The sequence below is a fragment of the Acomys russatus genome, chromosome 12 (assembly GCF_903995435.1).
Source record: "Acomys russatus chromosome 12, mAcoRus1.1, whole genome shotgun sequence".
NCBI classification, from domain to species: Eukaryota; Metazoa; Chordata; class Mammalia; order Rodentia; family Muridae; genus Acomys; species Acomys russatus.
The window spans coordinates 12917177-12945058 of NC_067148.1; the positions used below are offsets into that span (position 1 = coordinate 12917177).

Below are 27882 nucleotides of genomic sequence, written 5' to 3' on the forward strand. Positions count from 1 at the left end.
TTTTTTAAGACAAGATTCCTCTGTGTAGCCCTGGCTGTACTGGAACACACTCTGTAGACCAGGCTGGCCTCGAACTCAGAGATCACCTGTCTTTGCCTTCTGAGTGCTGGGATAAAGACGTGTGAAAATGGGCACATAGGAACTCAACTACTGTGACAGCACACGAGTCCTTCCAGGCTCCAGCCAGCCAGAATGCCAGCATGGAGTGGGGAGGTGAGGTCACGGACCTCTTAGCATCTGACAGCTGCTGGGAGGGGGTTGGGTCAGTCTTGTTTCGTTTTGTTTTTAAATGGTGTGACCCCTGGGAAGGCCTGAGTTCGAGGCCAGCCTGGTCTACAAAGCGAATCCAGGACAGCCAAGGCTACACAAAGAGACTTTGTCTTGAAAAACAAAAAAACAACAAATGAGACAACAACAAATACCACCAAAACCCCCCCAAAAAATCCCGGAAGTTGCCTGAGTAGGAGGTTAGACTGGAGAGTGAACCAGGGACAAGTTGGCAGAGGTGAGCAGTCATTGTATGACATTCTCAGAGTTAATAAAATATTATTAAAATAGGTTTTTCTGTGCAGTATGTAATTGCTCCAGGTTAATTTTCATTAGTTTGTGGACACTAGTTCATAATGTATCTCCAGGGTAATTTCATGACCAACTGAAAGCCCTTCAGAGAAAGAGCTGTTGGGAAACGCACGTGATGATAAAAAGAAAGGGGCTCCCTTCGGTTTTGGAGGGAGTAACTGTAAAAACACTTATGTGGCTAAGTTTACTTAGTGCAGTTAAGAACTGACTTGAGGGCCTGGAGAGATGGCTGAGAGGTTAAGAACACTGTCTGCTCTTCCAGAGGACCCGGGTTCAATTCCCAGCAACCACATGGCCGCTCACAACTGTCTGTAACTCCAGTTCCAGGGCATCCAACATCCTCACAAAGATATACATGCAGGCAAAATACCGTGGCATATAAAATAAAAAGAATTAAACTTAACCAGGATGAGGAGGCGGCTCAGCCATTAATGTACTTGCCAAACGCATGTGAGGACCGGAACACTGATCCCTAGAACTGACGTAAATGCCGATGGGCATGCTGGTCCTCCTATGACTCCAACATGTGGAGGGGGAGATGAGATCCCCGGAGCAAGCTGTGTAGCCAAACTTGCAGCATCAGCTGCCTCCATGCCTTCCATGAAGGGGGACTGGAGGAAGACCACACGCACGCACGCACGCACGCACACACACACACACACACACACACACACGCTCGAGAAAGCATGCGTTCCCTCACACATGCGGTTTATGCACATGTAAACATGCATGCAAGCACCCTCCAAGTGTATACACATGAAAGTTAAACTTGTCAGTTTTCACACTGCTATTATATCTTCAATAAACGTATGTAATGTTTTTTTTTTTTTTAAGTCAAAATGAGGGCTAGTGATATGGCTTATTGGGCCAGGGGGCTTGCTGCCAAGATTGGCAACAAGGTTTGATCCCTGGGACAAACATGGTAGGAGGAAAGAAGTGAATCCCATCTGATTGGACCTCCAAAGCACACTCTCTCACATACACACAACACATGAGTGGATAAATAAATGCAAACACATTTTAAGTAAAAATGACGGCAGTTGTGGTGGACCACACCGAACACTTGGGATGTGGAGGCCGGGGGATCGGGTCTTTGGTGTCATTCTCAGCTACATAGAGAGTTGAGACCAGCCTGGGCTACATGAGACCCTGATTAAAAAAATAAAAATGGTATTTTTGTTAGTTAATAGGTACTTACAGGTTTTTAATTAATGTATTTCTGGTTGCCATCAGAAATTTTTATTTTCTTCCTGGATGTCTTTGTGAAAGAAGGTTTTTTTCTTCTATAAAGTTTTATAGGAAAATGATATCTTTAAAAGTTCATTTTTAAAATGTTATTTTATTATGAAAATTCTCACACATATACAAAAAGTAAAGAAAGAAGAAGTAGCACACAGAAGCCACGTGTTCACATCCGTCTGCTTTGGCAGCTGTCCTGCAGTCTGTCCCCACTGTGTTCCTGCTGGCTGGAGTCCCATCAAAGTGGAATATTTTCACATCCGTATAGTTTAGATACCCAAATGTCTATAAAAATGAGGTCTTTCTTAGATAGGTAAAGCCTTCTTAAACATCAAATACCGGTAGTCACAATCCCTGACAGCCTTGCATTTTTACAGTTTGTATGACTCAGAATACAAAAGATCTATATCTTGAATTTTGTTTGTATTTCAGATCATATATTAATGTATACATTTTTCTATATTTTCATATAACTTTTTAAAAGAAACAGTTGTTTGTCCTATGCATTGTTCTTTAGAATATATTTTACTGAACTTGTACTGACAGAATTTTATATCTTTCTGTTCCCTCCTAAATAAACTGTCTGTGAGAAGAAAAAGCCATTTAAAAAAAAATAGAAGAAGTTATAAATTTACCTTACTGTTCCTAGGGGATCCTTTGGTTTGCCTTTGCTTTTTTCTGTTTTGCTTTGTTTAAAATGTGAACATGAAACATTCAGCTTCTAGTACTGGCTTTACCACTGTTTAACATTCGTTGCCAACACTTAAAAAAGGAACACTTCCACATTAAAAAAAAAAAAATCAGAATTTGTTTTGTTTTCTTAAATCCTAGTGACCCTATGCACCTAAATGGCAGGCAATCCAGTGAGTCTAACAGGTGCCATGGCCAGATGGGGTGTGGCCAGATGGGGTGTGGCTCTGAGCTCACTAACCCTCTCTGTTTGCCCGGGGCCTCCACTGAGGCTTTAGCTTGTGTGACTGGGTCCCTGGCGTCCACCCCATTTCCGTGTAGGTGTTATTTGCCCTGTGGGTGTTTGGATTCTAATATCATCCAGAGACTGGGCAAACTGCCAGTTAATGTTCCCACATCACTGAGCTAAGGAATATGATACGTGAGCTTTTGGAATTAAATTAATGAATTGCTCTCCTCCTCTCCGGGAAAAAGAGTCACACCCCCAAAACACAGGCATCGCTCAAAAAGAAGAGCCTTCAGACTAGTCACCAATAAAAATATGTGAAAAGCAGAAAACAGTGCACAGCCCATGGAAGGTCCGACTCCAGGACAGAGGACATTGGTTCTCGATGAAGAGTCACGATATAATTGCGATAAGACTTCAAACATTTCTAGCCATTCTGAAGAAAGCAAATCGTATTTAAAAAAAAAAAAAAAAAAAAAGACAAAAATAAAGTCAGAACCACCCAAGAACTCAATCTTTTGTGTACATCTCTCCAGAAAACCCTTGCAGAAAACCTTGCTCCACCAGCGTTGCTCCAGCCACCAGAGCACAGTTTCTTTCTTAAGATGCTTGGTTTTTGTTGTTACTGGGTTCAGGAGGCTCAGACTCATACACACAAGGAGTAGTGGAGCCTGACTTCTCATATTTTTCTTCCGAAGTTTCCTCGTTCTTTGCTGCAATCTTTTGTCTGTAAAACAAATGACGCATCACTATGTCACTATACCCTCAAAGGGTAGAGGGGACATAGGTAGGATATTTGCTGGTGGGCAGGCGAAATGCTGCTTTCTTCTTGCCTGAGGAATCGGTCTCTCTCATCATTGCAACTGCTTTAAATATGGTAAAACGTGGTGTTTGGATGATCATATTCCCAGTGGAAATTGATGTGCTGGGTAACCTATCTTCTAGTTTAGTGGTTTGTAAAGGCCCTTCAGGGAATGGTTGTGCTGATCGGCCCCTGGTCTCAACAGGAACCAGAAGTGCCCGGGTCTGAGAGCTAAAGCTTTGAAACGCCACCCTCACTCGCAGGATGAAGCACCTCAGAAACCCAGACCCAAATTTCCTGTTTTACACACACACACACACACACACACACACACACACACACACACACACACACGCGCGCCACAGGGGAGCAAAGGCTCAGTACATAACAAACTACCCACCTCAGACCACAATCTCCTTCCATAGGAAGTGTGTCCGGGCCCAGTAATACACCTCCTCCCATGTGATCAGGACCATGGCGCCTCCAAGGAGTGCCTGAGTGCCTGGTTTGTCCTGACCTAGTCCTCACTTGGACATCCTCCTGCTAACAGAGGTAACTCAGCCAAGTGCCCCTGAGCAGAAGCACAGTACCTGAGGCAGATGTTTTCTTCTGTCAGGGTCTGTATGGTGTGCTTGTACTTTTCTTCAGCTTCAGCAAGCTTCGCCTGGAACAGCTTCTCTAGATTTCCCACTAGAGTTTTCTAAAAGACATATTCGAATAGCTGTCTTCAGACACAGTCCTTGGGGCCAAGCTCTTGGGCAGAGCAGCAGTGCCCTGGCTCCTTCGATAGCCCTGTCCTCACTCCAGCCAGGACTCACCTCCCTCTGGAGCTCCACCTGGGTATGGTAAAGGGTCGTGTTCAGCGTCTCCAGGACAACAGCTTGTGCCCGCAACTCAGCCTCCAAGATCTGCACAAGAGGAAATCCCTCGTGACGTCACATTGATGCCATGTCCCTGAGACAGGAGAGGACTCAAGGACTATTTCTTTCTCCCCGGCACTTGGGATAGAATGCACCGCGCCAACTTCAGCTACTTCCTCTCAGAGCCCTTAAAGCCAGCCAGCCACCATACTGTCATTTCTACCTTTCTCTTTAGCCTCACCATCATGGCTGCCACAGCAGCCTTCATCAGAGTGCAAATGGTAGCCACAGTGGTCATCGGCCTCATGGTCTTTTTTTTTTTTTTTTTTAAGATACAGTATTTTTATGATTTTTTTTTTGAGAATTTCTTACATGAATACAATGCATTTGATCATATTGATTTCTCACTTTCCCCTAACTAGACGCACCCCCCACTTCTTCCCGATTTTGTATCCTCTTTTAAAAATGTATTATTTAATCTCTCTCCTTCCTCCCTCCCTTCCTCTCTCATCTCTCCCTCTCTCTCTCTCTGTCTCTCTCTCTCTGTCTCTCTCTCTCTCTGTGTGTGTGCAGGAGCCAGAAGGAAGCATCAGGTCCTCTTGAGATGGAGTTATAGGTAGTTGTGATTGGATGCTGGGGCCTACGCTCTGGTCCTCTGGAAGAAGAGCAAATGCTCTTGGCTATGGAGGCATCGCACCAGCCCCATGTTGCATAGTCTTTATTACAATTCCTCCTCCTGCTGACGCCAGCTCTGTGGTACTCTGAAAAAGATGAAACACTGAAGGCTGTAAAGATGTCTGGAGTTCAGAGGTTGCGAGGGGCGTGGTGGAAGGGAGGAGGATGGGAAAGAGGGCATTTTGAGAACATGAAAGTATTTTGTTTGAGTCAGCGATGATGGATACTTGACAGGACACATCAACCAAAACCCACAGCATGTGCTCCATAAAGAGCAGCCCACGATGTAAAGTAGGGACCCCAGTTAACAACAGTGCGTTGCTACTGGCTGCTCAGTAACTAACACATCACCCTCGTGCAAGCTGCTAGCAAGAGTGTGAGGAGGAGGATGGGAGATGATGATACGGGGACTCTCAAGACGATGGCCACCTGGACCTCGTTTTTCTGCAAACCAAAATCTGCTCTCACAGATAGTCCACTGACTAAACAAAATACTGAAGGAAGCATTGCAAAAGCCCCAAGAAAGTATAACGCTTAGGTGTCTGTAGGAATACTAGTGTGGCTGGAATACAGAGAGCAAGCAATAAGGCAAGGTGAAGGCACACAGAATCAGTCATTCTGGAGGTCATTATAATCTGGGGACAGCAGGGGCCACCCAAGGGTTTAGGCACATGCGTTTTTTGTGCAGGCATCACTGTCTTCATCTTGCTCCATGGAGCATGGGCTGGAGGGACGGAACACGGGGGTGAGGAGAGGGCGCCACCGTAGCTCAGGCGAGGAGCAATAGACTACATGAGGGCAGCTGAGCTTCAGAGAGGTCGAAGGGAGACACTAGGGGTTTGGAGCTCAGAGGTGAGGTCAGGCCAAGGAATCAACCCCAGGCATCAACCCAGAGGGGGCCTAAGAGTGAGAGCCTAAGAAGGAAGATAAGGCATTCCAAGGTGGGCTCAAGAGATGGCACAGCAGTTAAGAGCATTGACTGTTTTCCTGGAGGACCCAGGTTCAATTCCCAGCAGCCACATGGCAGCTCACAACTGTCTGTAACTCTTATTCCAAGGGATCTGACACCTTCACACAGACACACATGCAGTCAAAACTCCAAATGTACATTAACGCAAAATAATTTTTAAAAAAAGAAGCATTCTAAGGCTCAGAAGCTCAGGGACAAGAGGAACCTACCAGGAAGATGGAGGGGCAGGCAGCCAAGCAAAGGAAGCACCAGATGCCCAGGGAAGCCAAGAGGAGGGACGCATGGAAGGAATGGCTAATGATGCTCAGCTCATCCTGGGCGATGCAGGCAGTGCCAGCCTTGCATTTTAACAAGACAAAATCAGAGTGGATGGAAACAGATGCTGGGCTGAGGTGTGGAGCGGGTGTGTCCTAATGGCAGGCCCTGTCTCCCATAACTCCATCTTGCAGAAAGTCCTCTCCTCAGGTGGCCTTCTCCTCCTCAGATGCTTCAGGTGGCTCTCCTAGTACAACCCAGATTCCCTGATGTGGTGGCCAGATTACTGCGCTGACCTGTGCTGCTTTGTGTGGGGCTGTGTAAAGCAGCTCTAGCCTGCAGTGAGAGGCCCCATAGCCTGTCTTGAGGCCTCATGGATGATGATGCTCCTGACATTGTCCTCGGGTCTCGCTGCCTGTCTCGCTGCTCTCTACACACACCAGCTTCTTTCACTATGTCAGACTGGAACTCCATCTCCGCCTTGTACACATTCTGAGACTCAGAAATACCTATCTGTATCCAAATACCAAATACCGCACGGTAACCCTTGCTGACGTGTCGTCGCTGTGCACCCATCCCAACAGGGATAGTGGTTCTTTGCTCTGAAGAAATGATAACATGCTTATACTTTATCATAAATGTATTTTTTTTTAATGCCTGCATGGTCGTACATGCCTTTAATCCCAGTACTTGAGAGGCGGAGGCAGGAGCTCTCTGTGAGTTGGAGGCCACCGTGGTCTACATAATAGGTTCCAGAACAGCCAGGGCTACACAGTATAACCCTGTCTTAGAGACGACGGCAGCAAAAACAAATGAACCAAGAAGATCCACAAACTTCTCTCTTTCAGCTTCTAGTGCCTCACAGTGCGCGCCCGGCAGTTATTATGTGTATTTTGTCAGGCACTGACGAGGTTTCAGGCCACTTAGTCTCTCCATGTCCTCAGAGCCCCTAGAGAAATTCCCATGTAACATGCATATTCCCATGATCTGTGGACTGGGACACGCACCATCACAGAGTACAACCACACTATTCTCGGCCACGTCTGCATTCTTTCGCTCACTTATCCATTCAAGGATCAACTTGTGTTTATTTAAAGCCTATAGTGAGCTTGCTGCTATTTTAGGAGCTAAGAATTAATGGTAGAGAAAACATACAGAAAGGTCTTCCCTGGATTTATCTACTTGGATGAGTAAATTAATGTAGAAAAGCAAAACAGAGAAAAAGAGGTGTTGGAGCAGAGAGCTGAGCCTTTAAATCGAGGCTCCCAGTTGAGTAAAGACCAGAAGAAGGAGCCGGGCGTGGTGGCGCACACCTTTAGTCCCAGCACTTGGGAGGCAGAGGCAGATGGATTGATATGAGTTCGAGGCCAGCCTGGTCTACAAAGCAAGTCCAGGACAGCCAAGGCTACACAGAGAAACCTTGCTTGGAAAAAAAAAACCAAACAAACAAAACCAAAAACCAAACAAACAAGCAAAAAACAGAAGAAGGGAGAAAATTGTCATGGAAATTTCTGGGAAAGACATGTTTAGGAGGACAGACTGTCAAAGGCAAAGACCTCAAAGGTGGGACACTCTATCCCTTTAAAGAACCAACAAGAAGTCCAAAGACTCTGGAGAGGAATGTTGGGAGGCAGAAATAAAGGCGATGAGTTGAGGGAGCGAAGGGCATAGGAAGAGCTAAGATCAACTCGCAGTTCCACGGGGTAGGCTGGAGCAAACCTGAGGCAGAAGAGCCGGTAGGACCTTCAGAACAAGGTTGCTCTATACCGAGCTTTAATTCCAGCTAGCAAGACTTGACAGGATTGGACTGTTTCTAAACCACTCAGCTGTGTCCCAGGACAGTCTGGAGCGTGTAAAAAAAAAAAAAAAAATTAGAAAACTGGGCTGGAGAGATGGCTCAGTGGTTAAGCTGCTCTTCCAGAGGTCCTGAGCTCAATTCCCAGCATCCACATGGTAGCTTATAACCATCTATAATGTGATCTGATGCCCTCTTCTGCAGATAAAGCACTCATATACAATAAATACAATAAATAAATCTTTAAAAAAAATTAAAAATGTATCTGATACCCAACACCTAGCATTGACTGAAAAACTCAGCAAGCTTTCAGACAAAATGAATCAGACGGACGGACTCAGAAATTACATCTGTGACAGAATTAGCAGAGAGGCTCACCAGAACTGTTTTCAGGACTCCCTGGCTCTGAGGCCATGACCTCTGCCCTGCGGGATGTTGCGGTGTGTTTGGCCCCTAAGTTGCTGGCCCCACTAGGACTTGAAAACATGATTTCTTCACAAAGTTTGTGCCGTGACTGATATTTTTCTCAGACATGTCTATTCTGGATACAAATTAAATTTCCCAGTGAAAGGGAAAATGCAAGTTACTTTTGTCTAATGGATTTTTTTTTCCCCATCTGCCTTCAAAAATGGCCTTATGGGTTCCAGCAGAAGGGAGCCCTGCAGAAACTGCCATGTGTATGGTGCACACCCAAAGGAGAGGCTTAGAGATAAAGTTCTGCAGGAGACATTTGGAAGAGCACGGAGGAACCATGATTATGCTGCCTTGAGTAGGTACGCCCCCACCACCCCCATAGACTCATGTGTTTGCATGCTTGGCCTTAAGGAAGTGGCTCTATTAGGAGGTGTGGCCTTGTTGAAGGAAGTGTGTCACTGTGGAGGTGAGCTTTGAGGTCATACGCCTGGTGTGATACACAGTCTCCATCTGCTGCCTGCGGCGGATCAAGATGCAGACCTCTCAGCTCCTTTTCCGGCACCATGTCTGCTTGCCCGCTGCCATGCTTTCCGCCATGATGACAGTGGACTGAACCTCTGAAAACTGTGAGCCAGCCCCAATTAAATGTTTTTCTTTATGAGAGTTGCCTTGGTCACAGTGTTTCTTCACAGCAATAAAACCCTAACTAAGACGATGAGGCTTCGTAACTCAAAGTCCCACGTTTAAAGCTTTGTCAGTTATATATACGTTATTCAGCGTTGATGACCACACAGTCTAATGCTGATGCATTTGTTCACAGTTGGCTCTGAGATAGGATGCATTTGTTTTACATACAGTTCAAGATTGATTTTGACTTACCGAGTTCAGCACTTAGATTCAGGTGCTCCGTTAATTGTACTGGTGAGGGTAAAATTGCATTTCATTTCCCCAAGACTGTGCCATTTGGGAGACACTAGTTTCATAGAGTTGAATGGAAATGCCCACCTCTTTGGATTTTTTCAGCTCCTGTATTTTCAAGGCATCTTCATTGCAACGTGTCATGAGCTCCTACGAAGAATTGTGTTTGGAAAGGTTAGCACCATGGTCCTGGATATTCATTCTCTTAGGGAATTAAGAAGCCACAGAAGATTTAGAAATAGAAAACTCAATCAACTTAGGTATATGACAAGCTCTAACATAGAGATACAAAAAAAAAAAAAGTCTGAAGAAAAGAAAAGCCATCCTGGGAAACAATACCAAATTTAATAATTAGGATAAAATAACAAGAGGGGAAAACCAAACAAAAAACCAATAGCAAAGTCAGACTATTTGCATGCACTAAGGGGTTCTAAGAGACACGTTGTTGGCTTGGGTGTAGATAAATGATTAAGCAGAGTGGGAAAAAGAATCTTGTCCTCATCCAAGGACATCAAGACAACCCAGTGAGGAAGGAAACTGTCTTCTTTAAAGATGACGGTGAAATAATTGTATATCCATATAGAAAAAATTACCTATGACCTCTTGCATCACTCGCCACAAAAATAATTTAACACGGATCATAGAATCGGAAATGCTAAAATTATAAAATTTTAAAGTCGTGTAAAAAGAGAATACCCATGGCCACATGATAGGCAGCAGTGGCGCAAGGAAGAGAGAAGAGGCTTTTAATTATAAAAAGAAAGGCTAAAGAAAGGCTGGCATTGAAATGGGAAATTACCGCGCATTGAAAGATAACATTTACAGAACGAAAAAAGCAAACTACAGGCTGAAAACCACTATTTGCAACATATACACACAATATTTGTATTCATGTCTTTTAAATGACAAAAGAGTTAAAGAGACACATCAGAGAAGATAGTAATATGGCAACCCTACGCCCCATCTGAAAAACTAGCCAGTGTGCTTAGTCATCAGAGAGACTAAAAAAGGAAAAAGGGAAATGCTCCTCCATACACACTAGAATGGTCAAAATTGAAGACTGGTGCATTAGCTGTGGAGGGTTCGGTGCACTAACTGTGGAGGGTTCGGTGTACTGACTGTGGAGGGTTCGGTGTACTGACTGTGGAGGGTTCGGTGTACTGACTGTGGAGGGTTCGGTGTACTGACTGTGGAGGATTTGGTGCACTGACTGTGGAGGGTTCGGTGTACTGACTGTGGAGGGTTCGGTGCACTGACTGTGGAGGGTTCGGTGCACTGACTGTGGAGGGTTCGGTGTACTGACTGTGGAGGGTTCGGTGCATTGACTGTGGAGGGTTCGGTACACTGACTGTGGAGGGTTCAGTACACTGACTGTGGAGGGTTCGGTACACTGACTGTGGAGGGTTCGGTGCACTGACTGTGGAGGGTTCGGTGCACTGACTGTGGAGGGTTCGGTGTACTGACTGTGGAGGGTTCGGTGTACTGACTGTGGAGGGTTCGGTGCACTGACTGTGGAGGGTTCGGTGCACTGACTGTGGAGGGTTCGGTGTACTGACTGTGGAGGGTTCGGTGCACTGACTGTGGAGGGTTCGGTACACTGACTGTGGAGGGTTCAGTACACTGACTGTGGAGGGTTCGGTGCACTGACTGTGGAGGGTTCGGTGCACTGACTGTGGAGGGTTCGGTGCACTGACTGTGGAGGGTTCGGTGCACTAACTGTGGAGGGTTCAGTGCACTCAGAATCCACATATTTACTATCTCAGAGTAAAACAACAGTTCTGCTGTGGAAGCCACACATTCCTTGCGTGTACCCTGGAGCTTTATTGATGGCACTCCAGGAGAAGCAGTGGCATTTGTCTATGATATATTTGTACAAGTGTTCATAGAAGCTTTGTTTAAAAGGCAACAAACGGAAGTAATCCTAATAGTCCAAACCAGGAAAACAATATACACATTATATGACATTTCTACAAAGGAATGCTACTAGGAACAGAGCTGGATATGGCCCATGCTTGTAGTCCTAGTGCTGGGAGGCCAAGGCAAGAAGATGAGGTACTTAGGGTCACCCTGGGTTACACATCAGCTGGGGGCCAGCCTGGGCTACAAAGGGAGAACTGCCTCAAAACACTTTTACAAAGGAACTTATGAATTTGAAAAACAAATACTTTTATCGGTTATTTCTAGGGGAAAAGTACATAAAAGGGCATTGCACAGGCAGTGGTGGTACATGCCTTTAATCCCAACACCTGGGAGGCAGAGGCAGGGGGATCTCTGTGAGTTCAAGACCAACCAGAGTGAGTCCAGGACACCTAGAGCTAAAACAGAGAAGCCCTATATTGAAAAAACAGCAAACAACCAAACAAACAAAGGCAAGAGTAGCTTGGTGCAGGATCCCCACCATCCCACCATGCTGCTGTGACGTCCCCACGGCCACCAGAGCTTTCTGTTGGGTGAAGATGATGGTGAAGGATCAAGAAGGATGAGGAAGCTGGAGGCAAAGCAGCAGGTGACTTAGTGGTCCTGATGGGATGCCTTCAGGGAATGGCGCTGGCATGCTGAGTCAGATACTCTGAGTCAGAAAATGATCAGGACAGAAATGGGGTACCCACAAAACCACCGGACCCCACAGGAAGGGAGGCTTGCCGAGAAAAGGGAACAAGACTCTGCCGAGAGAAAACTCAGGGCAGAATTTCATAACTGTGAAAGGGAAGGAAGCAGTGAGACATGAAAAGAAGAAAGCAGGTTGTAGAAGGCACAAAGCAGTCACTCATATCATAACAAGTCCATGGTCACCGCTGTGCACTTCTGGCTGGGGATCAGAGAGTCATCTTCCAGAGACTGCAGTCAGAGACAAACGCCTAGTGGGTACCAAGATGGATGCCTAGCATAAAATGGAGTCTCTTTAGCCATCACACTGTCACAATTTAGTTCCATAGAAGCCCATCCTTATGGCTCTCCCAAAGAAGCCAAGGGCCTGTCAGAAAGAGGAATGGCCAAGCCATCCTCTCTGGTGGCTCAGGAGGACAAAGCACCGTTGCTTTGAAACTGGGTAGAGCTCATAGACGGTTTGTGTGGGAAATGACATTCTTTTACCTGAAACTACTTAAACTTAAAAATAAGGAAAAAAAAAAAAAAAAAAAGAAGAAGAAGAAGAAAGAAAGAAAAGAAAAACCTGTTCAATCATCATATGATGATTGACTTGGCATCTGCATTGTCCTTAGAAGTTCATGGAGAAGAATGTTTTCTACACTTGGTTTTCAACAAATGTTTTAAGGTTGATTTTCACATTGCAGGATGGCTAACAACTGTGTTTGCGGTTATTTTATGATAAAGTATGCTATCAGAACATGTTGGTTTTTTGTTTTGTTTTTGATAGGGTTTCTCTGTGTAGCCTTGGCTGTTCTGGACTCGCTTTGTAGACCAGGCTGGCCTCGAACTCACAGTGATCCACCTGCCTCTGCCTCCCGAGTGCTGGGATTAAAGGTGTGCGCCACCACACCTGGCCAGGGTTTTTTTTTGTTGTTGTTGTTTTTGTTTTTGTTTTGAACAAAACAAAACAAAACAAATACTACTGGTAAATTGAGGCTGTGGTGGCAAAGTGTGAAGGAGATGGGCTAAACGGAAGAGGAAATTCACACGTAAGTGAAATATTCAAAATATTGAGAATATTGCAAACACTCCATTTTGCATGAAAAGGATGGAGGAATCCAAGAAAGCTTACAGCTTGTCTAATTAGAGGTGATGCCTAAGACTTGACCCCAGAATGGTCCTCTAGTTTGCTTGGGAGGCATTCTGGCTGCCTGATGGTGACAATGGCTAGCTACAGAATTCTGGCTTTCTGATGAGACTACATCAGCTGCCAGGAAACCTTGAGTGCATCCAAGAGCTCAGAGATCTGGCATGAGAAGTATTTGGGGGTGGCATGCTAACACAGATGTGTTACACAGTCAGTCTCCTTCTGTTTACTGGCTAGCAGCAGGTGTATATCAGATCCTGTCTTACTTTGGCCTTTAGGTAGCTACTTTCATTTAGTAGGAGTGGGACATGACCAACATGGCTTGATTAGTTGACACCAGTTTCAATTTGGGCATCACCACAATCACATTGGCCTGTGGGCATGCCTATGGGGCATTTTGTTGACAGCCAATTGATGTAGGATGGCCCAGCCTACTGTGGGTGGTACCATTCCTACCTAGCAAGGTAGTTCTGGGCAGTCTAAGAAAGGCAGCTGAGCAAGCCAGTAAACAGTGTTCCTGTGTGGTTTCCACTTCAAGTTCCTGCCTTGGTTTCCTGCATCGGAAGTTGAGGGTGGCCTTCAACCTTTAAGACGAAACAAATCCGTTTCCTTCGGTGTGCTTTTGACCATGGTTTACCATAGCAACCCAAAGCAAGCCAGAACAGTCATTCTTTTTGCATATATTTCCAGGAAGGTTGAATGAGGAGGAATATGTTCACAGGGAGAAAAAAGTCACCTAGGTATGCAGGCCCACCAGGCTCAGTGGCACCTCCTGGACCACATCTCAACCAGTGAGCGTCCTGTTACCTCTTTCTCTCGACCGAAGTTATCAAAGATAGCACCCAAGGATTCGTTCATTTTCTTCTTTTCTTCTTCCGACTCTAACTCAAACTTTTTTATTATCTCATATTCTGTGGAGTTGAGGGAAAGAGAGAGAGAGAGAGAGAGAGAGAAAGCAGGTTTGTCTGTAAATGTAGGTGAAGGCAGGCCAGAGCAAAGCCAGAATAACTGAACACAGAAGAGGTTCCAGACTGGACAGAACCTGAGGGCCTTTCAGCCTAGGACTGACCGCTCTGACCCTCAGCCAGGGAGATGCCTGGGCAGGAAGGCAGTGACAGGAGCCATGTACGCTTAATGGCAGCATCTTGGTTATGTGATGGGTGGCTTTGTTTCTGCCTGCTACTTGCCATTGTTTTCTCTGTGCTTTCTTGGGCATTTTCCTCTTTAAAGCTCCTTTCGCCCTCGGTAAACCCAAGGCCCCTCCCCTCAAGTCAAGGTCAAGGTAGACCTTTGTGTTCTGACTCTTGTCATCAGAAAAGCCAGCAGCTGCTGCATCACTCACTCTGTTGGAGCAGGATCTTTTCCCTCTCCATTTTCTCGTCCTTCTCCCACTCCGCCTTCCGCCGTGACCACTTATCTTCCATTTCGTCGTAAATGCTGTCCTGTGGAGGCAGGAAGGGACCGTGAAAAGAGTGATGACACGGGAACACTGCGGAGGCGGCGACTGTCCCTGGGGCCTTGTTCTCCCCTCACTTGGGCCGCACTGAGGGGGCCCCCTCCGTTGCTGGATCTCGACACCTTTTGAAGATGATGGGTAAGGCTCTCTGTATCACAGAATCACATCTGATTCTGCATCTATCTGTAAGGCAGCCTGCTGTAACTCTGGGACTTCCTCAAGCTTGGGGAATTGTCCTATTTTGCTTTCTATAGTTGTGATAAAACAGTCTGATTAAAAGCAACCTGGGTAGGAAACTGTCTCATTTAGCTTACGTATCCCCCCCCCCCCCAGGAGCTGATGCCACTGGCTTGCTCCTGTGGCTTGCTCAGCCTGCTTTTGTACATACCCCAGGCCCATCTGCCCAGGGGTGGCCCCACCCGCAGTGGGTCGGGCCTTCCCACATCAATTATTAAACAGGAAAAGGCCCCACGGACTCGTCCACAGGCAATGGAGACGTTCTTAAAGGAGGCTCCCTCCTCCCAGGTGGGTCTATTTTGTGTTAAGTGGGCAACAAACCCAGCCAGTGCAGGGACAAGGGGAATTGACTCCAGCGCTCAGCTCGTGGAGGGTGGGAGGAGAGAAGACGTTTTGGAATGCAATTTGGCCCTACCTATGAAAGGCCTCAAATACGTTCGTTCCTTTGAGCAGCACTCCACTGCTACGATCAACTATGTTCAAAGGGCTATTTTCTGTCGCAGCAGGTGATTGGAACAGCACATGGTCAGTGGGAGGGAGACAGTGAGATCTCAAAGGCGCCCCCAAAAAACGCCCACTCTCAGTGAAAGCTTTAATGAAGCACAGGTGTTTGCAGGGGTTCTCTATAGGGAATGGCAATGCTTTCTTTTCGGTGTTACTGTTGTTGGTTATTTCCACTAAAAAAATACAAACATTATTTGCTTTATGTGTATTAGTGTTTTGCCTGCATGGATGTCTATGAGCCTGATTCCTAAGGAGGCCAGAAGAGGGCGCTGGACTCCCCTGGCCCCGTGGTTACACATGGTTTTGAGCCATCATGTGGCTACTGGGAACTGAACCAGGCTCCTCTGGAAGGGCAGCAGCAAATGCTCTTAACTGAGGAGCCATCTCTCCAGCCCTTATCCCTCTCCCTTTCATTAAAAAGAAAAAAGAAAAAGAAAAAAAAAAAAAAAAAAAGAACAGCTATTACTTTCATGACCACAAATACATCTTTTTTTTTCAATAGGCCTCTTCAGAGTTGCATGGCTGGTTTGTCAAGCATGGAAGCCACTGGGCTCATACATCCTTCTGGGTACAAGAATGACACTGTGTAGACTCTCCACAGGTCTAGACTGAACCCCGGGTAGTCAGGCAGGGATGTGCCTTACTCCTCTTCCTCTCAGACTCTCACCTGATACATGTGAAACATATTTTTCAGATACTTATATTCTTTGCTCAGCTCCTCTGGACAGAAAGAAAACAAGGTCATCACTAGTCCTGCAACAGGCACACTCTCCAAAACTCACATGCTCTCCTCAGCACCACACCCACGCTCTTCCCTGGGGTGACGAAACCTTCACCCGACTCCCAAACCCAGATGTCGGATCCCACCTGCATCAACTGACTCAAGGCCTCTGGGGCAGGGCCTGGTACTTTCTGACAAATTTGCTTCTCAAGAGATTTCGAAACTCAAAGGCTGTGCTCAGCCATTTTAATAAAAGCCCCCCCAGGGGTAATCTGAACCTGTGTGAAGGAGGAACAAAATCTCCCAGCATGCATCTGGAAACCTGCCAGCATGCGTCTGCTTCTCCTTTTTGTAACATTTCCCCCTTTACAGTGGTTAAGAAAGCTACACACTCTCTTCAGGAAATTGGAAAACAAGCAAAGTGTAATTAAGACACTAACTTAAAATCCAGGAAGAAGGCTAGAGTTTCTATTTCTCCCCTTGGACATTAGCCTAGAAACCCAGAATCTTCTGAAGGGTACATGCTCTGCTTTCCCCAACAGCAGTGTAAGCAGTGCCATCCGGTCAGCACAGCCCTGCATCCTACAGAGCCTTGCAATCACAGTCCGCCAGCTAGGATTTAATAAAACACCACCATTTTACATTTTACATGAGGGATAACCCCGAAGAAATCATAATGATATAATTTTAGCGCTTTAAAATGCACTTTAAAAAAAGTCACATTCTCACTTCACTGATGAAAAAAAAAAAAAAGCCCATTTTCAGAGAAAAGCAAGGACATGCTCCTCTCGCTTTCCAGTTTCATTCTTAGTCACTCTCACCCCCTGAGCTTCAGATCGGAAATGTTACAGGTCTGCCTGTGCCAAGCCATGGCCACAGGGCACCAGGGCCCAGGCTCCACCTTTCCTGGGGTCCCTCCCGGGGGCCAAGGCAGTACCTAGTTTCTGTTGGGCAGCAGCTTTCTCCACCTTCAAGGCGTCTTTGTAACTGCTCTCTAACTTCTCAAGTTCCATTTTGTGAGCCTTTCTGAGATCCCTGTGGGACAGTTGGTGAAAAGAGTCAGCAAACGGGCTCAGCAGGTAAAGGTGCTTGCCGTGGAAGCCTAGCAACCTGAATTTAATCCCTGGAACCCACAGTGGAAGAATTGACTCCCCAGAGCTCTCTTCTACGAGCCACAGGAACACTGTGACATCGAGTGTATTCACTGCGCGCAGGTGCCACCCCCTGAACCCCCACACCCGCACCGCCCCCCCCCCCCCATGTAGAGGAACACAAAGTCCGGAGTTGAGCGGCTGCACTGACCTGCCCCTCCCCCCTCTATCCTCTCACCCTCGCTTCCTGAAGCATTCTTCTGGTTTCTATCCTGAGTGAGGCATTTCCTGCAGTCACCGCTTTGAATAGAGCTTGGGCAAGGGCCTCAGATTCCCCTCAATAGTCAACAGCCTTTGCTTACAGCTCTTTAGTAGAAGCACCCAGAATAAGTTTAGGACTCCAAGTCCAGCCCCCCCCCCCCCCCCCCCCCCCCCCCCCCCCCCCCCCGGGCCGTCCCAGGATTCATATGTTGAACAACGCTTGAGTATGACAGCGAGCGCCTCCAGGCCTTAAGTCACAGGGGAGAAACTTACACACATTACTAAAGGGTAATCTGCAAAGCAGTATTCCAACATTAGAGGCAACAAAAACTGTAGTAGAGACAGTAAAAACCAATCCGTGGCTTCTAGGTTTTGCCTTAGAAAGGGGTCAGAGAGACTAATAGTTGGAGCACCGTAAGATAATAAACCTACTGTGTGTAGCTGTCTCACAGTGAATACAGGTCCACAGAAACAAAGGATGTTCTGCCTCAGGGGTGACTCCCAAGCAGGTGATAATGATGTGTCAACAATTGTAACATCTTTCAGGGATGCTGAAAATGAGGGAGGCTAGAGGGTGGGACCCACAGGGTATGTGGGCACTCTGTGCCTTTCTGGTAATTTTGCTGCAAACTTTAAACTATTATAACAACAATGAAACAAGTAAATACATCAATGCCTAAAATACTGTGGCTCAAATAGGGGTACTGTTTCTCCTGGGATTTCCGTTTTATTATAAATGATTATTTTATTACAAACGCTTATGTAGTAAACATACTGTTTTAATTTATGAATAAAAATGTAGAATAACTAAATCAATGTAGCTGACACAACCCTCAACTCAATGATTAATTTTTAATGTAATAAGCATCTTTGAAATTCACTTTTTTCCTTTTAAAAAAGTTTTTTGTTTCTTAATTTTTTTTTTATACATACATGTCTCTGCATGGGTTTGTATAAGTGAGTGTAGTGCCTGCAGAGGCCAGAAAAAGGTATTGCATCCCCAGGAGCTGGGCAGGTAGTTGTGGGCCACCACACCAATGCTGGGAACCAAACTCAGGCCCCCTGCGGGAGCGGTATGTACTCTGAACCACTGGGCCATCTCTCCAGCCTTAAAATTTACTTGTATGCAATCAGCATTGAAGAACACAATATTATTACTGCCCTAAGGTCTGCCAAGCTCTTTGAAAAATTATTTCTCCTGGTTTGAGATTTTTATACACTTTAAAATATTTTATTACATTTATTTATTTAGTGTGCATGGTGTGTGTGTGTGTGTGTGTGTGTGTGTGTGTGTGTGTGTGTGTGTGTGCGCACTGTGTATATGCATACATAGAGGCCAGAGTATAACCTGAGAGACTCAGTGTTCTGTCCCTGGAGATCAAATCCAGGTCGTCAGGCCTGGTGGAAGCACTGGCCTAAATTCTGACCATCACCTCTCACTGAGCAGCCTCAGTAACCTTCCATCTATATTCTATTTCTGTGAGTTTTAGATTTCAACTATAAATGAGAACGCATAGAACTTGTCTTCACCTGGCTTATTTCACTTAGCACAATGGCCTTCCGCTCCGCCTGTGTTCTCACTATTGAGAGGATTTCTTTCTCTTTGGAGACAGCACCCCCCCTTTTTTTTTTAAAGTCTCATCTGCTTACAGAACACAGGTTGTTCTGTAATGAGGTTATTTTGCCTAAAGTGCGTTAAGCATGGAATTCAGACTCTATTTTGTCAAGAACCCAAAACTGTTTTGAAAAAAAAAAATCAGAAAGTAAAAATAAACAAGTGGCTGTGGATGGTGCAGTGAGTGGGTGCTTGTGTCCTACCAAGATTCCTCAAGCCGCTCAGCTTGGACAGGATGCCTCAGGGCTTTAAAAGAGTTTTCCCCCCACTCCCACCTCTTCTTCCTTTGCTTGCCCAGGCCCTGACCTAAGATCCAGGGAAAGCAGAGGTGAGGAGGAGGAAGGAAGAGAGGAGGAGGAGGGGTGAGGAGGAGAACATCCTCAAAACAAATCATGAATGACAGAAGCTCCGTGGAGAACAAAGTAGCCTTTTCTCAGGAACCTGTGAGAAGGAAAATTACAATGGAAATGAAAAGAGTGAATGCGACAAAAGCAGGGACACAAAACATGAAGCGCTTCATCTTAGTGGCCTCGAAGGAGGCCTGCTCTCCGAGGACGCATCTCCCACACACCATAACCAGCAGCGCTTGGCGCCCCTGGAGGTCCCCGGGCAACGGGGGAATCCCACCAGGGCACAGGAGCCTGGGCTCTCGGCACACGGGCCTGGGCCGCGGAGCACACCTGTTCTCGTTCTCAAATTTTCCTTTCATCTGGCTGCAGCGGAGATCCATCTCGTTGGAGAGCTGGAAAGGAGGCCAACATTAACACAGAATGCTGCACCCCAGCCCGCTCTGTTCTACATCCGTGAAGCCCCGCCCTTTAGGGGAGACACCTCGCTCCATCTCTCCTGGGCGTGCTCTGTAGTGAGCACACACAGCGGTGGGACTTATAACTGCCCTCTGCCTTAGTCAGTCCAGCATGTCCATGGTGCAGAGGCACCAGCTCTCTACTGCGTTGCCACTGGGTTTGGTTTCTTCTGTCGGTTTTTGTTTGTTTGGTTGGTTTTTCGAGACAGGGTCTCTCTGTGTAGCCTTGGCTGTGCTAGACTCACTTTGTAGACCAGGCTGACCTCGAACTCAGAGTGATCCACCTGCCTCTACCTCCTGAGTGCTGTGATTAAAGGCATATGTCACCATGCCAAGCTAAAGATTTATTTATTATTTTGTATACGGTGCTCTGCGTGTGTGTCCACTTACAGGCCAGAAGAGGGCACTAGATCACATTGTAGATGGTTGTGAGCCACCATGTGGGTGCTGGGAATTGAACTCAGGACCTCTAGAAGAGCAGGCAGGGCTCTTAACCTCTGAGCCTGTGACCTTTGGATTCTTTCACACTTGGGAATCGCTTATTTAGCAAGAGACTTGGCTGGAAGAGTCAAAAAGAACCAACAGACCTACTGCAGCCATATGAAAGGGTTCCCCGTGGCCACACACTCCCTCCTCTGTCCTTGCCCTCTGTTGGGGAAACAGCCAGCTTGGCTACAGGCTCCTCCTCCACACTGTGGGCCTGATGCAGAACGCTGAAGAGTTGGGATGTGAACTCCTCAGTGTCTCTGCCACGCTGTTGTCTGTCTGTCCGTGGTGTTAATAACTCTTCTAAAAACTTCTTATCCCTAACAAGCCATCTCAGTGTTTTCCTGAATTATGCAATGAGACCTTTCAAAGGTCACACAAGTGGGGATATTTTCATCCCCCCCCCCCACTTTCATAAAGAGTCTAAAAAATTGCCTTCTCTATGGCCTGTGCTGGTGAGTCAAAATGTGAATTTGCGGGCTGGAGAGATGGCTCAGTGGTTAAGAGCACTTGACTGCTCTTCTAGAGGTCCCGAGTTCAATTCCCAGCAACCGCACGGTGGCTCACAGCCATCTGCAAGGGGATCTGATTGCCTCTTCTGGTGTGCATGAAGACAGAGGACTCATACACAAAATACATGAATAAATAAATCTTTAGAAAAAAATGTGAGTTTGCTTGAAGCTCACACCAATTTTTCTTGTAGAAGATGACATCAACCTGGCAGTGTTTTGCAGAAAATACAATAACAAATCAGAGGTTCAGACAGCCTGGGACAAACCAGTATGAGAGGCTGCTGTGGCAGAAGCGCACGGGTTCACTTCAGTAACAGCAGGGTGCATGCTTCTGAGCATGGCTCTGGTCTGTCACTCCAGCCCTATTGTTGCCAGGCACACCTGTCAGGCACACCTGCCTGAGTGGGGGAAGAAAGAGTCCAAACTGGACCTGATGACCAAAATGTTCAAAATGTCACCCGTTAAGAAGGTTCGAGATAATAAAATCAAATTAAAAAAAGAAAAAAAAAAAAAAAAAAAAAAAAAAAGGCTCGAGACTGTGAGAGGACCCCAGCTGACTCTCAAAACTGGGCTCTGAGAGCTTAATAGCCACAGAGAGTGGACTCTGGGGCTTTCTAGAAGGTTTCGCACAACACTGGAGGCATCTGCATGCTGGGGTCAGCAGCACTAGCCTGGTGACCTCTGACACTGGCCTATCTCATCACAGTGGCCAGAGCAGGGGTGGAGGGGTGGAGGAGGATCATCGGTGTCTCCAGTATGGAGGGGACGGTGTGACCACCTGGAGATCCCCAGGAATGGAATGCCTTTGAGTTCTTACAGTGGTGGATGGGGACAGATGCCAGGAAACACTGCCGAGTCCTGCAGCTGGATAGCATGGTTCACTACAGTGAAGTGCCTGGTGTGCCGCCTGGCACTTAGAGGATCTGAGACGCTTAGTCCTGGGAGCGTGGTGAGTGCGAGGATCACTCACCAATTCCTGGGCGGCCTGGTGGTCTCTGTTCATTTGTTCTATTATTGCCGTTAACTCAGAGATCTGTTCCTCAAGATCAGAAATGATATCAGTCCTGTGGGACAAACACTGCTATCACCAATGAAGCTTGTTATTCATGCCAGCCAGGCCTGCGAGCTGCCTGACTCTGGTCTGTTTTGGGCCTGCTCTGCCACTATGGCATGGGATGCATGGAGGGTGGGTCTTGAACGAGTCATTTCATAGTAGGGCGGTTGGACCTTGTACCTGGCCCTTAAGGTTATCAGGGTGTGGTGCGGTGCCCTACTTAGCAGAAGAGAAATAAGAATCCGTTGGGCACTTATCAGAGCTTATCAATAGTTGAACGCAAGAGGGAGAAGTGCAGAGGACTAGGAAGTGAGAAAGTTGGGTTGCTGATAGCCAACCATAGACAAGGTATGGCCATGGATGGGACAAAGAGAAGGCTTAAGTGAATGAACACAAAGATGGTGACTTTGTGTATAGCATTTCAAATATATATATCTTTTTCTTTTTTTTGAGACAGGGTTTCTCTATATAGCCCTGGCTGTCCTGGACTCACTTTGTAGACCAGGCTGGCCTCAAACTCACAGAGATCTGCCTGCCTGTCCCTCCCAAGAGCTGGGATTAAAGGTGTACATAACCATTCCTGGGGTGGAGGGCTTTTTCAAAAGTGCATTTAAGAACACATAATGGCTGTGTGTCATAGGGGAGGGCTCCCATGATATCTGTGAACTATTTAGCTGAGGAGGTGACACTGTGGTAGAACTGTGATGAAGTTCCTAGGTCAAGAGGTTTTGTTTAGGCATAAGGTTATTATGTAACTAAAATGCTGATTTCTGGTCACAATCCTTGTTCTGAGACTCTCCTGTCTCAATGTTGTGTAAACACTGATCCCCATTTGTCCCCTGATATGCCAATAAGGCAGCTTACAGCCAGTCGTTGATCAGAGAGAGAATAGGGCTGAACTTCCTGCCAGCCAGGGGAGGAGGAGTTAGAGGAGGAAGTAGGGGATGCAGCCACAGGCAGAGGTCCTGGAGGGACCAAGAAAGAGAGCTCAGCAAAGAAAGCTTTAAAGCACAAGTAACTCTGGGGTGTAAGCCGGGAGGAAGCCAAATTAGCTCAGAGGGTTAAGAATAGAGTAATAACTGCTCAGCTATTGTGCTGTGAAGCTTATTATTAAACAAACATAAGAGTCTCAATTATTTGTGTGAGAGCCGGGTTAAGAGAGAAACTGAGAAGCAAACACAGCTTTGTAAAAATAACTATAACAGTTTTGTTTCCTCGGCATTGCCAATTTCTCTCTTGGCGTAGACAAGGCATCAGGTGAGAAAACAAGAGCAAGGATGAAGGAGGAGAGAGCTAGCATGATCTTCACTTTAAACAATAGTCACCATTTACGCGGGGACAAAATGAGCTTGGGCAGTTTCACTCTGCCACTGATGACAGCTCCTTAGGAGACCAAGAGGTAGCTAGGAATATTACTTTGACTAAGGGGCATATATCAGCCATCCTTTCTCTGCAGTGGGTGGTGGGTTGAGATGGGAAAAGAAAAAGAGATGGGGGGATTTAATCTCTACCTCAGCCTTGACTGGATGGGAAGTCAGGGATACAGCTCTGACTTCTCTGAGCCATCTGAGCTTAGTAACTGCACGGCCTCCATTGGGTGACCTCATGTCAACTCTTCGCAGAGGCAGCCACTGACAACAATCTAGATGTTACCTTTGCCTTTCTAAGTATCAACACATGGGTGTTGTATCGACATATGTGTGTATTTATATATGATAGATTCGTGTGTGTGTGTTGTGTGTGTTGTGTGTGTGTGTGTGTGTGTGTGTAAGGAGGGAAAGGTCTGGATTCAGGTAGGATAGAGGGGAGACAGAAGACACGAATGGAGTTTTAGGAGGTAGGGCATGTACGGACAGCCAAAGAGGCTTCTAGAAAGCAGATGGCTGATGCTCAGCTGGACCAGGCCAGACTTTCCTAACAGTGTCTCCCAGAGTCATGGGCATTCTGAATTACTTACAATGAAAACAGAGATGCATACTCCAGTCTTCCAGAAACCCTGGCTTTGTTCTTAATTCCCACACTTGGAATCCAGACTGGTTTTGAGTATTTCACCTCTCCCTCCCTGGCAGGAACAGTCTCCTCTTCAGTGTAAGTCATGTTAACTGGGCCCCCAGCCTTGTAGCTGTTTGTGAGCAGGGACCTGTGGCCTGGGCATGGGTGTCAGGTGCGTAACCAGAGCCAGACAGGGCTGACCAGCTGGGCAGAGCCAGCGCTAAGCAGCTGGTGTTGAGCCAACGACTTTACCTGGAAAATTTGACTTTGCTCAGCATGTTGGATTCCAAGTCCTTTTTCCTACTGAACATCTCATCTCCCAAGGTGACCGAAATCTGTTCCCGATTTCGAATGAGTTTATAGCCGGGTGACACGTCAATCACTTCCTGGGTCTCAAGGTGGAAAGGTCAAGGTGGAAAGGCAAAGGGAAACTGTGAACCCAGAGGAGCTGAGATTTCTTGCCCTACTGTGGGCTTCCTCACGACCTACTGTGCACTTCCTCACATCTTATATACAGAGACACTCTGCTGAGATTCTAGGGCCCGACACCCTTCTGCGCTCTCCTCTAGGCACTACCCTCAAATCTTTCAGCTCCAATCCCAACACTCACCTGGCCCCAGGGACCCCTTAAACTCAGCAGTGCCAAGTGATCCATTGACATCACTCTGCTCCCTCTCTCCACATTCCATTGTGGCCAGTAGCTGGGCATTGTGGGAACTGCTCAACTTTTGGAATTAGACGGGCCAAAGTTTATTTGGCCCGGAGCCATTTCTGTGACTCAGTTTCCTCATCAGAAAACTGGAGATAATAACTTCTCCAAAGGGCTTTTGTAAAGCTGTGGGAGGGGGGAGGGGAAAAGGTTGAGGGGGGGCACCCAAAACAGCATACAAGGAAATAATTAGCATGGACACAAGCACATGTAATGAATTAAACCTTCTTCCATCATTAGAGGCCAAGTCTGAATTCTGGCATTTTAGGATGAATGAATGAATGGATGGATGAATGAATGAATGAGTAAAATATTTTAGAATAAGTATTATTGGCTAACATGGAGATAATCGTAGCTTCTAGAGATGTGTGGCTCTCTCAGAAACACCACAAGTCATCCAGGCCAGTGAGGCCACATCTCCAAACAGACATCTCTGCCTCACCTCCTTTTATGCCTTGTTGCATCCTTGATCAAGCACTTAGCATCTTGTCCTGGGCCTCTCATGATCCTATCCCAGCTGGTCTCTCTGCGTTCGCTCTTGTGCTCCCAATGTTCACCACCTTTCCACCTAACAGGATGATGTGCTTCTCTTTGCTTATTTTGTTCCTGACCACTAAAGCCCTTTAAAGGCCTGCACAACCCTTGTTTTGGGAAGGGGGAGGGATAGGTAAAATGACAAAACAGAAGGCAGTGGGAATGTCCTAGGAGAAAGTTCATTTTCTAAAATATAACTAGAACCTGATCTCCTGCCTGTGTCAGAACTGTGGAGACTCGTGTCCTGAGCGATCTTGTGTCCTGAGTGACTTTGGGTCCTGAGTGTCCTTGTGTCCTGAGCGTCCTTGCCTTGGCTGGCCATAGGTGTCCTAACAGTCATTGTCTCAAGCTTTATGGCTTCTAGTATGGCACAGAGGGCTTCTTATATTGGGCCGTGAGTTGTAGCCTAACCCGCCACCATCTGTTTTTTCCCCAGGCACCTACACAGGGCAGGGGAAGAGTACCTGGGGTTGGTTACAGTTTGCTCACTTACCAGCTACATAAAATGTGTATCATTAATGGTATGAGGGCTGCTCCTAAGCTCTCTGTTAAGGTTCAGCAGAGTGAGTGTGTAAAATCCCCATGCTTGCACACGGGAGGTGCTAGATAAATGATGCTCTCCCTATTTTTACTCACAGACAATGATTTGATGCCCTCCTCCGGCTTTCCTGGCTGGCTTTTGTCTCTGCAAGAGAAAAACGCACCCGGAAAGCAACAGAACAGCAGGAAGGCCAGCTCAGGGGCTACCCCACCCCTGATGCTGCCATCTCTGACCTTTGTTCTCCTAGGCCAGTCACTTGACTTTCTGGGGGACCCCTGGGTAGCTGGAGAACACGTTGGCAGAGGACCTCAGTGACGGGGCAGTCCAGAATGGATGTGAGCGGGGCTGCACTCTGGAGCTCTCATGACAAATGGACTCCTTGCCTTTGGGAGCTTCTAGAGGCTACCAGCGTCCCCAGTGGTTATCACATCTCTCTGACTGACACCCTTTCCTTTTTTATAACTGCGTTGGCCCCACTCGGAGAACATAGATGATGGAACATCTCAAGCCAGCTACCCAACAACCTCTAACCTCTGCCCCACGGCTCCATCTTCCCACTCCCCAGGGCTGTGGGCTGGTACCTCTCTGAAGTCTATGCTCTTTTGGTCAGTCATCACTTCCTCACCTTCTCTGAGCTGAAATCATCATGGTTTTGGCAATTCTGGCAATTTTCTGACAATCTTGGTAGCAAATTAGTTCCACTCAGGCATGGATATGAAGGGTGTGTGTGTGTGTGTGTGTGTGTGTGCATGTGCGTGCATATATGTGTGCATGTGTGTCCATATATGTATGTGCTCTCCATTGTGAGCATGTATGCTCGAGTGCACATGAAGCTGGGAAATGTGCCCAGTGCCTCAGGGAGGGAGAACTCCAAAGTAGATGTGGGCAGGACTGTACTATGGCACTCTCAGGGAGAACTGATCCTTAGGTTGTGTCATTTTATCCATTACTGCATGAAGTTAGAAGTACTTACTTGGGGGAAACGACAGGTTTTGTCTGTTGGGACAAGAGGTAGTTGCGTTCTCTTGAAACTGATTGCCTGAAAGCAATAAACAAACAAACACTGGAAATTCAAAAAGCTGTTTCAGGCCAGGCATGGCGGTGCACACCTTTAATCCCACACTTTAGGGAGGCAGAGGCAGGCAGATCTCTGTGAGTTTGAGGTAAGTCTGGTCTACAAAGTGAACCTAGGACAGCCAAGGTTACACAGAGAAGCCCTATCTCTGAAAAACAAAAAACAACAAACAAACAAACAATGACAAAAACAAACCCAAGCCTGTCTCAATACTCCCCCACAAGAGCATATCCATGGCAACTCCAAATTGGAATGTGTGATGTGACAACTGGGATCACGGAGATTTGAGGCCTTGAGGACCTCAGGTCCAAAGCACTAATATTTGTCCACTGTTTTGAAGAACTCTCGGTTGTAAGCACAAGCCTCCTGGGGAGGGGCAGTTGCTACCAAAGCTCTGTGTTTGGGTGTTACACACACACACACACACACACACACACACACACACACACACACACCCCACGTGCATGTCTACACACATACAGACACACACAAGGACACATACACAGGTACAGAGGCACATGTATGCAAAATTGAGGCCTCTTTATTGAAATGCCTTTGAGTCAGACAGGCCTGAAAGATGGAACAACATCCAGGCTGGCTGGGAAGGCAGGGAGGCAGGGAGGCAGGGAGGCAGGGAGGCAAGGAGGCAGGGAGGCAGGGCTTCCTGTTCTGTGGGGAATTTGTGTGAAGCTCTTAACTGGTGCATCTTGTAAGACAAAGAGGACTACAAACCCCCTTCACCCTCCTCTGCCTAGCCTGGCCCATCTGATTCTTACCTGGGCTTCCCTGTGTGGGTCTTTGGAAGTGGGTTGGGGGTCTTGATTAGCTTCCGTCGTCCCAGGTTCCAGGGGTCCCAGCAGGTGCAGTAGATGAGAGGATTGGTGTACATGGTCAGGGTCAGACACAGTTTTGGTTGCTAGGTCAGGGTTCTTGCTGAGATGAGAAAACAACCGCAGAATGTTAAACCACTGAGAATCAAAGCAAAATGAGATGGGGAAGGACCAAGGGGCAGCCCAAGGACCAAGGGGTAGCCCAATGACCAAAGGGCAGCCCAAGGGCCAAGGGGCAGCCCAAGGACCAAGGGGCAGCCCAGGGACCGAGGGGCAGCCCAGGGACCAAGGGGCAGCCCA

The 27882-nt window shown here is 46.9% G+C and overlaps 1 protein-coding gene across 1 annotated transcript; it reads right to left on the reverse strand.

The window, feature by feature from the left end:
• Positions 1–3202: 3202 nt before the first annotated feature.
• Positions 3203–27654, reverse strand: Flacc1 (flagellum associated containing coiled-coil domains 1). The gene is made up of 14 exons (XM_051154530.1): positions 27529–27654; positions 26651–26716; positions 25773–25821; positions 24146–24285; positions 21818–21911; positions 19725–19786; positions 17015–17112; positions 16024–16076; positions 14502–14601; positions 13967–14070; positions 9511–9573; positions 4355–4444; positions 4127–4236; positions 3203–3461 (listed from the first exon to the last, which is right to left on the reverse strand). Exons 1-14 carry the CDS (start codon positions 27639–27641, stop codon positions 3335–3337), a joined length of 1269 nt encoding a protein of 422 aa, XP_051010487.1. The 5' UTR covers positions 27642–27654; the 3' UTR covers positions 3203–3334.
• Positions 27655–27882: the final 228 nt, after the last annotated feature.

Coding starts and splice junctions, on each gene's coding strand:
- Flacc1 (XM_051154530.1), bottom strand. CDS start 27,641: ATGTACACCAATCCTCTCATCTACTGCACCTGCTGGGACCCCTGGAAC. Junction 17,113..19,724: donor AAATTTGAGAACGAGAACAG/GTGTGCTCCGCG, acceptor ACTGTCCCACAG/GGATCTCAGAAAGGCTCACA. Junction 9,574..13,966: donor ACTTCGGTCGAGAGAAAGAG/GTAACAGGACGC, acceptor AATTCTTCGTAG/GAGCTCATGACACGTTGCAA.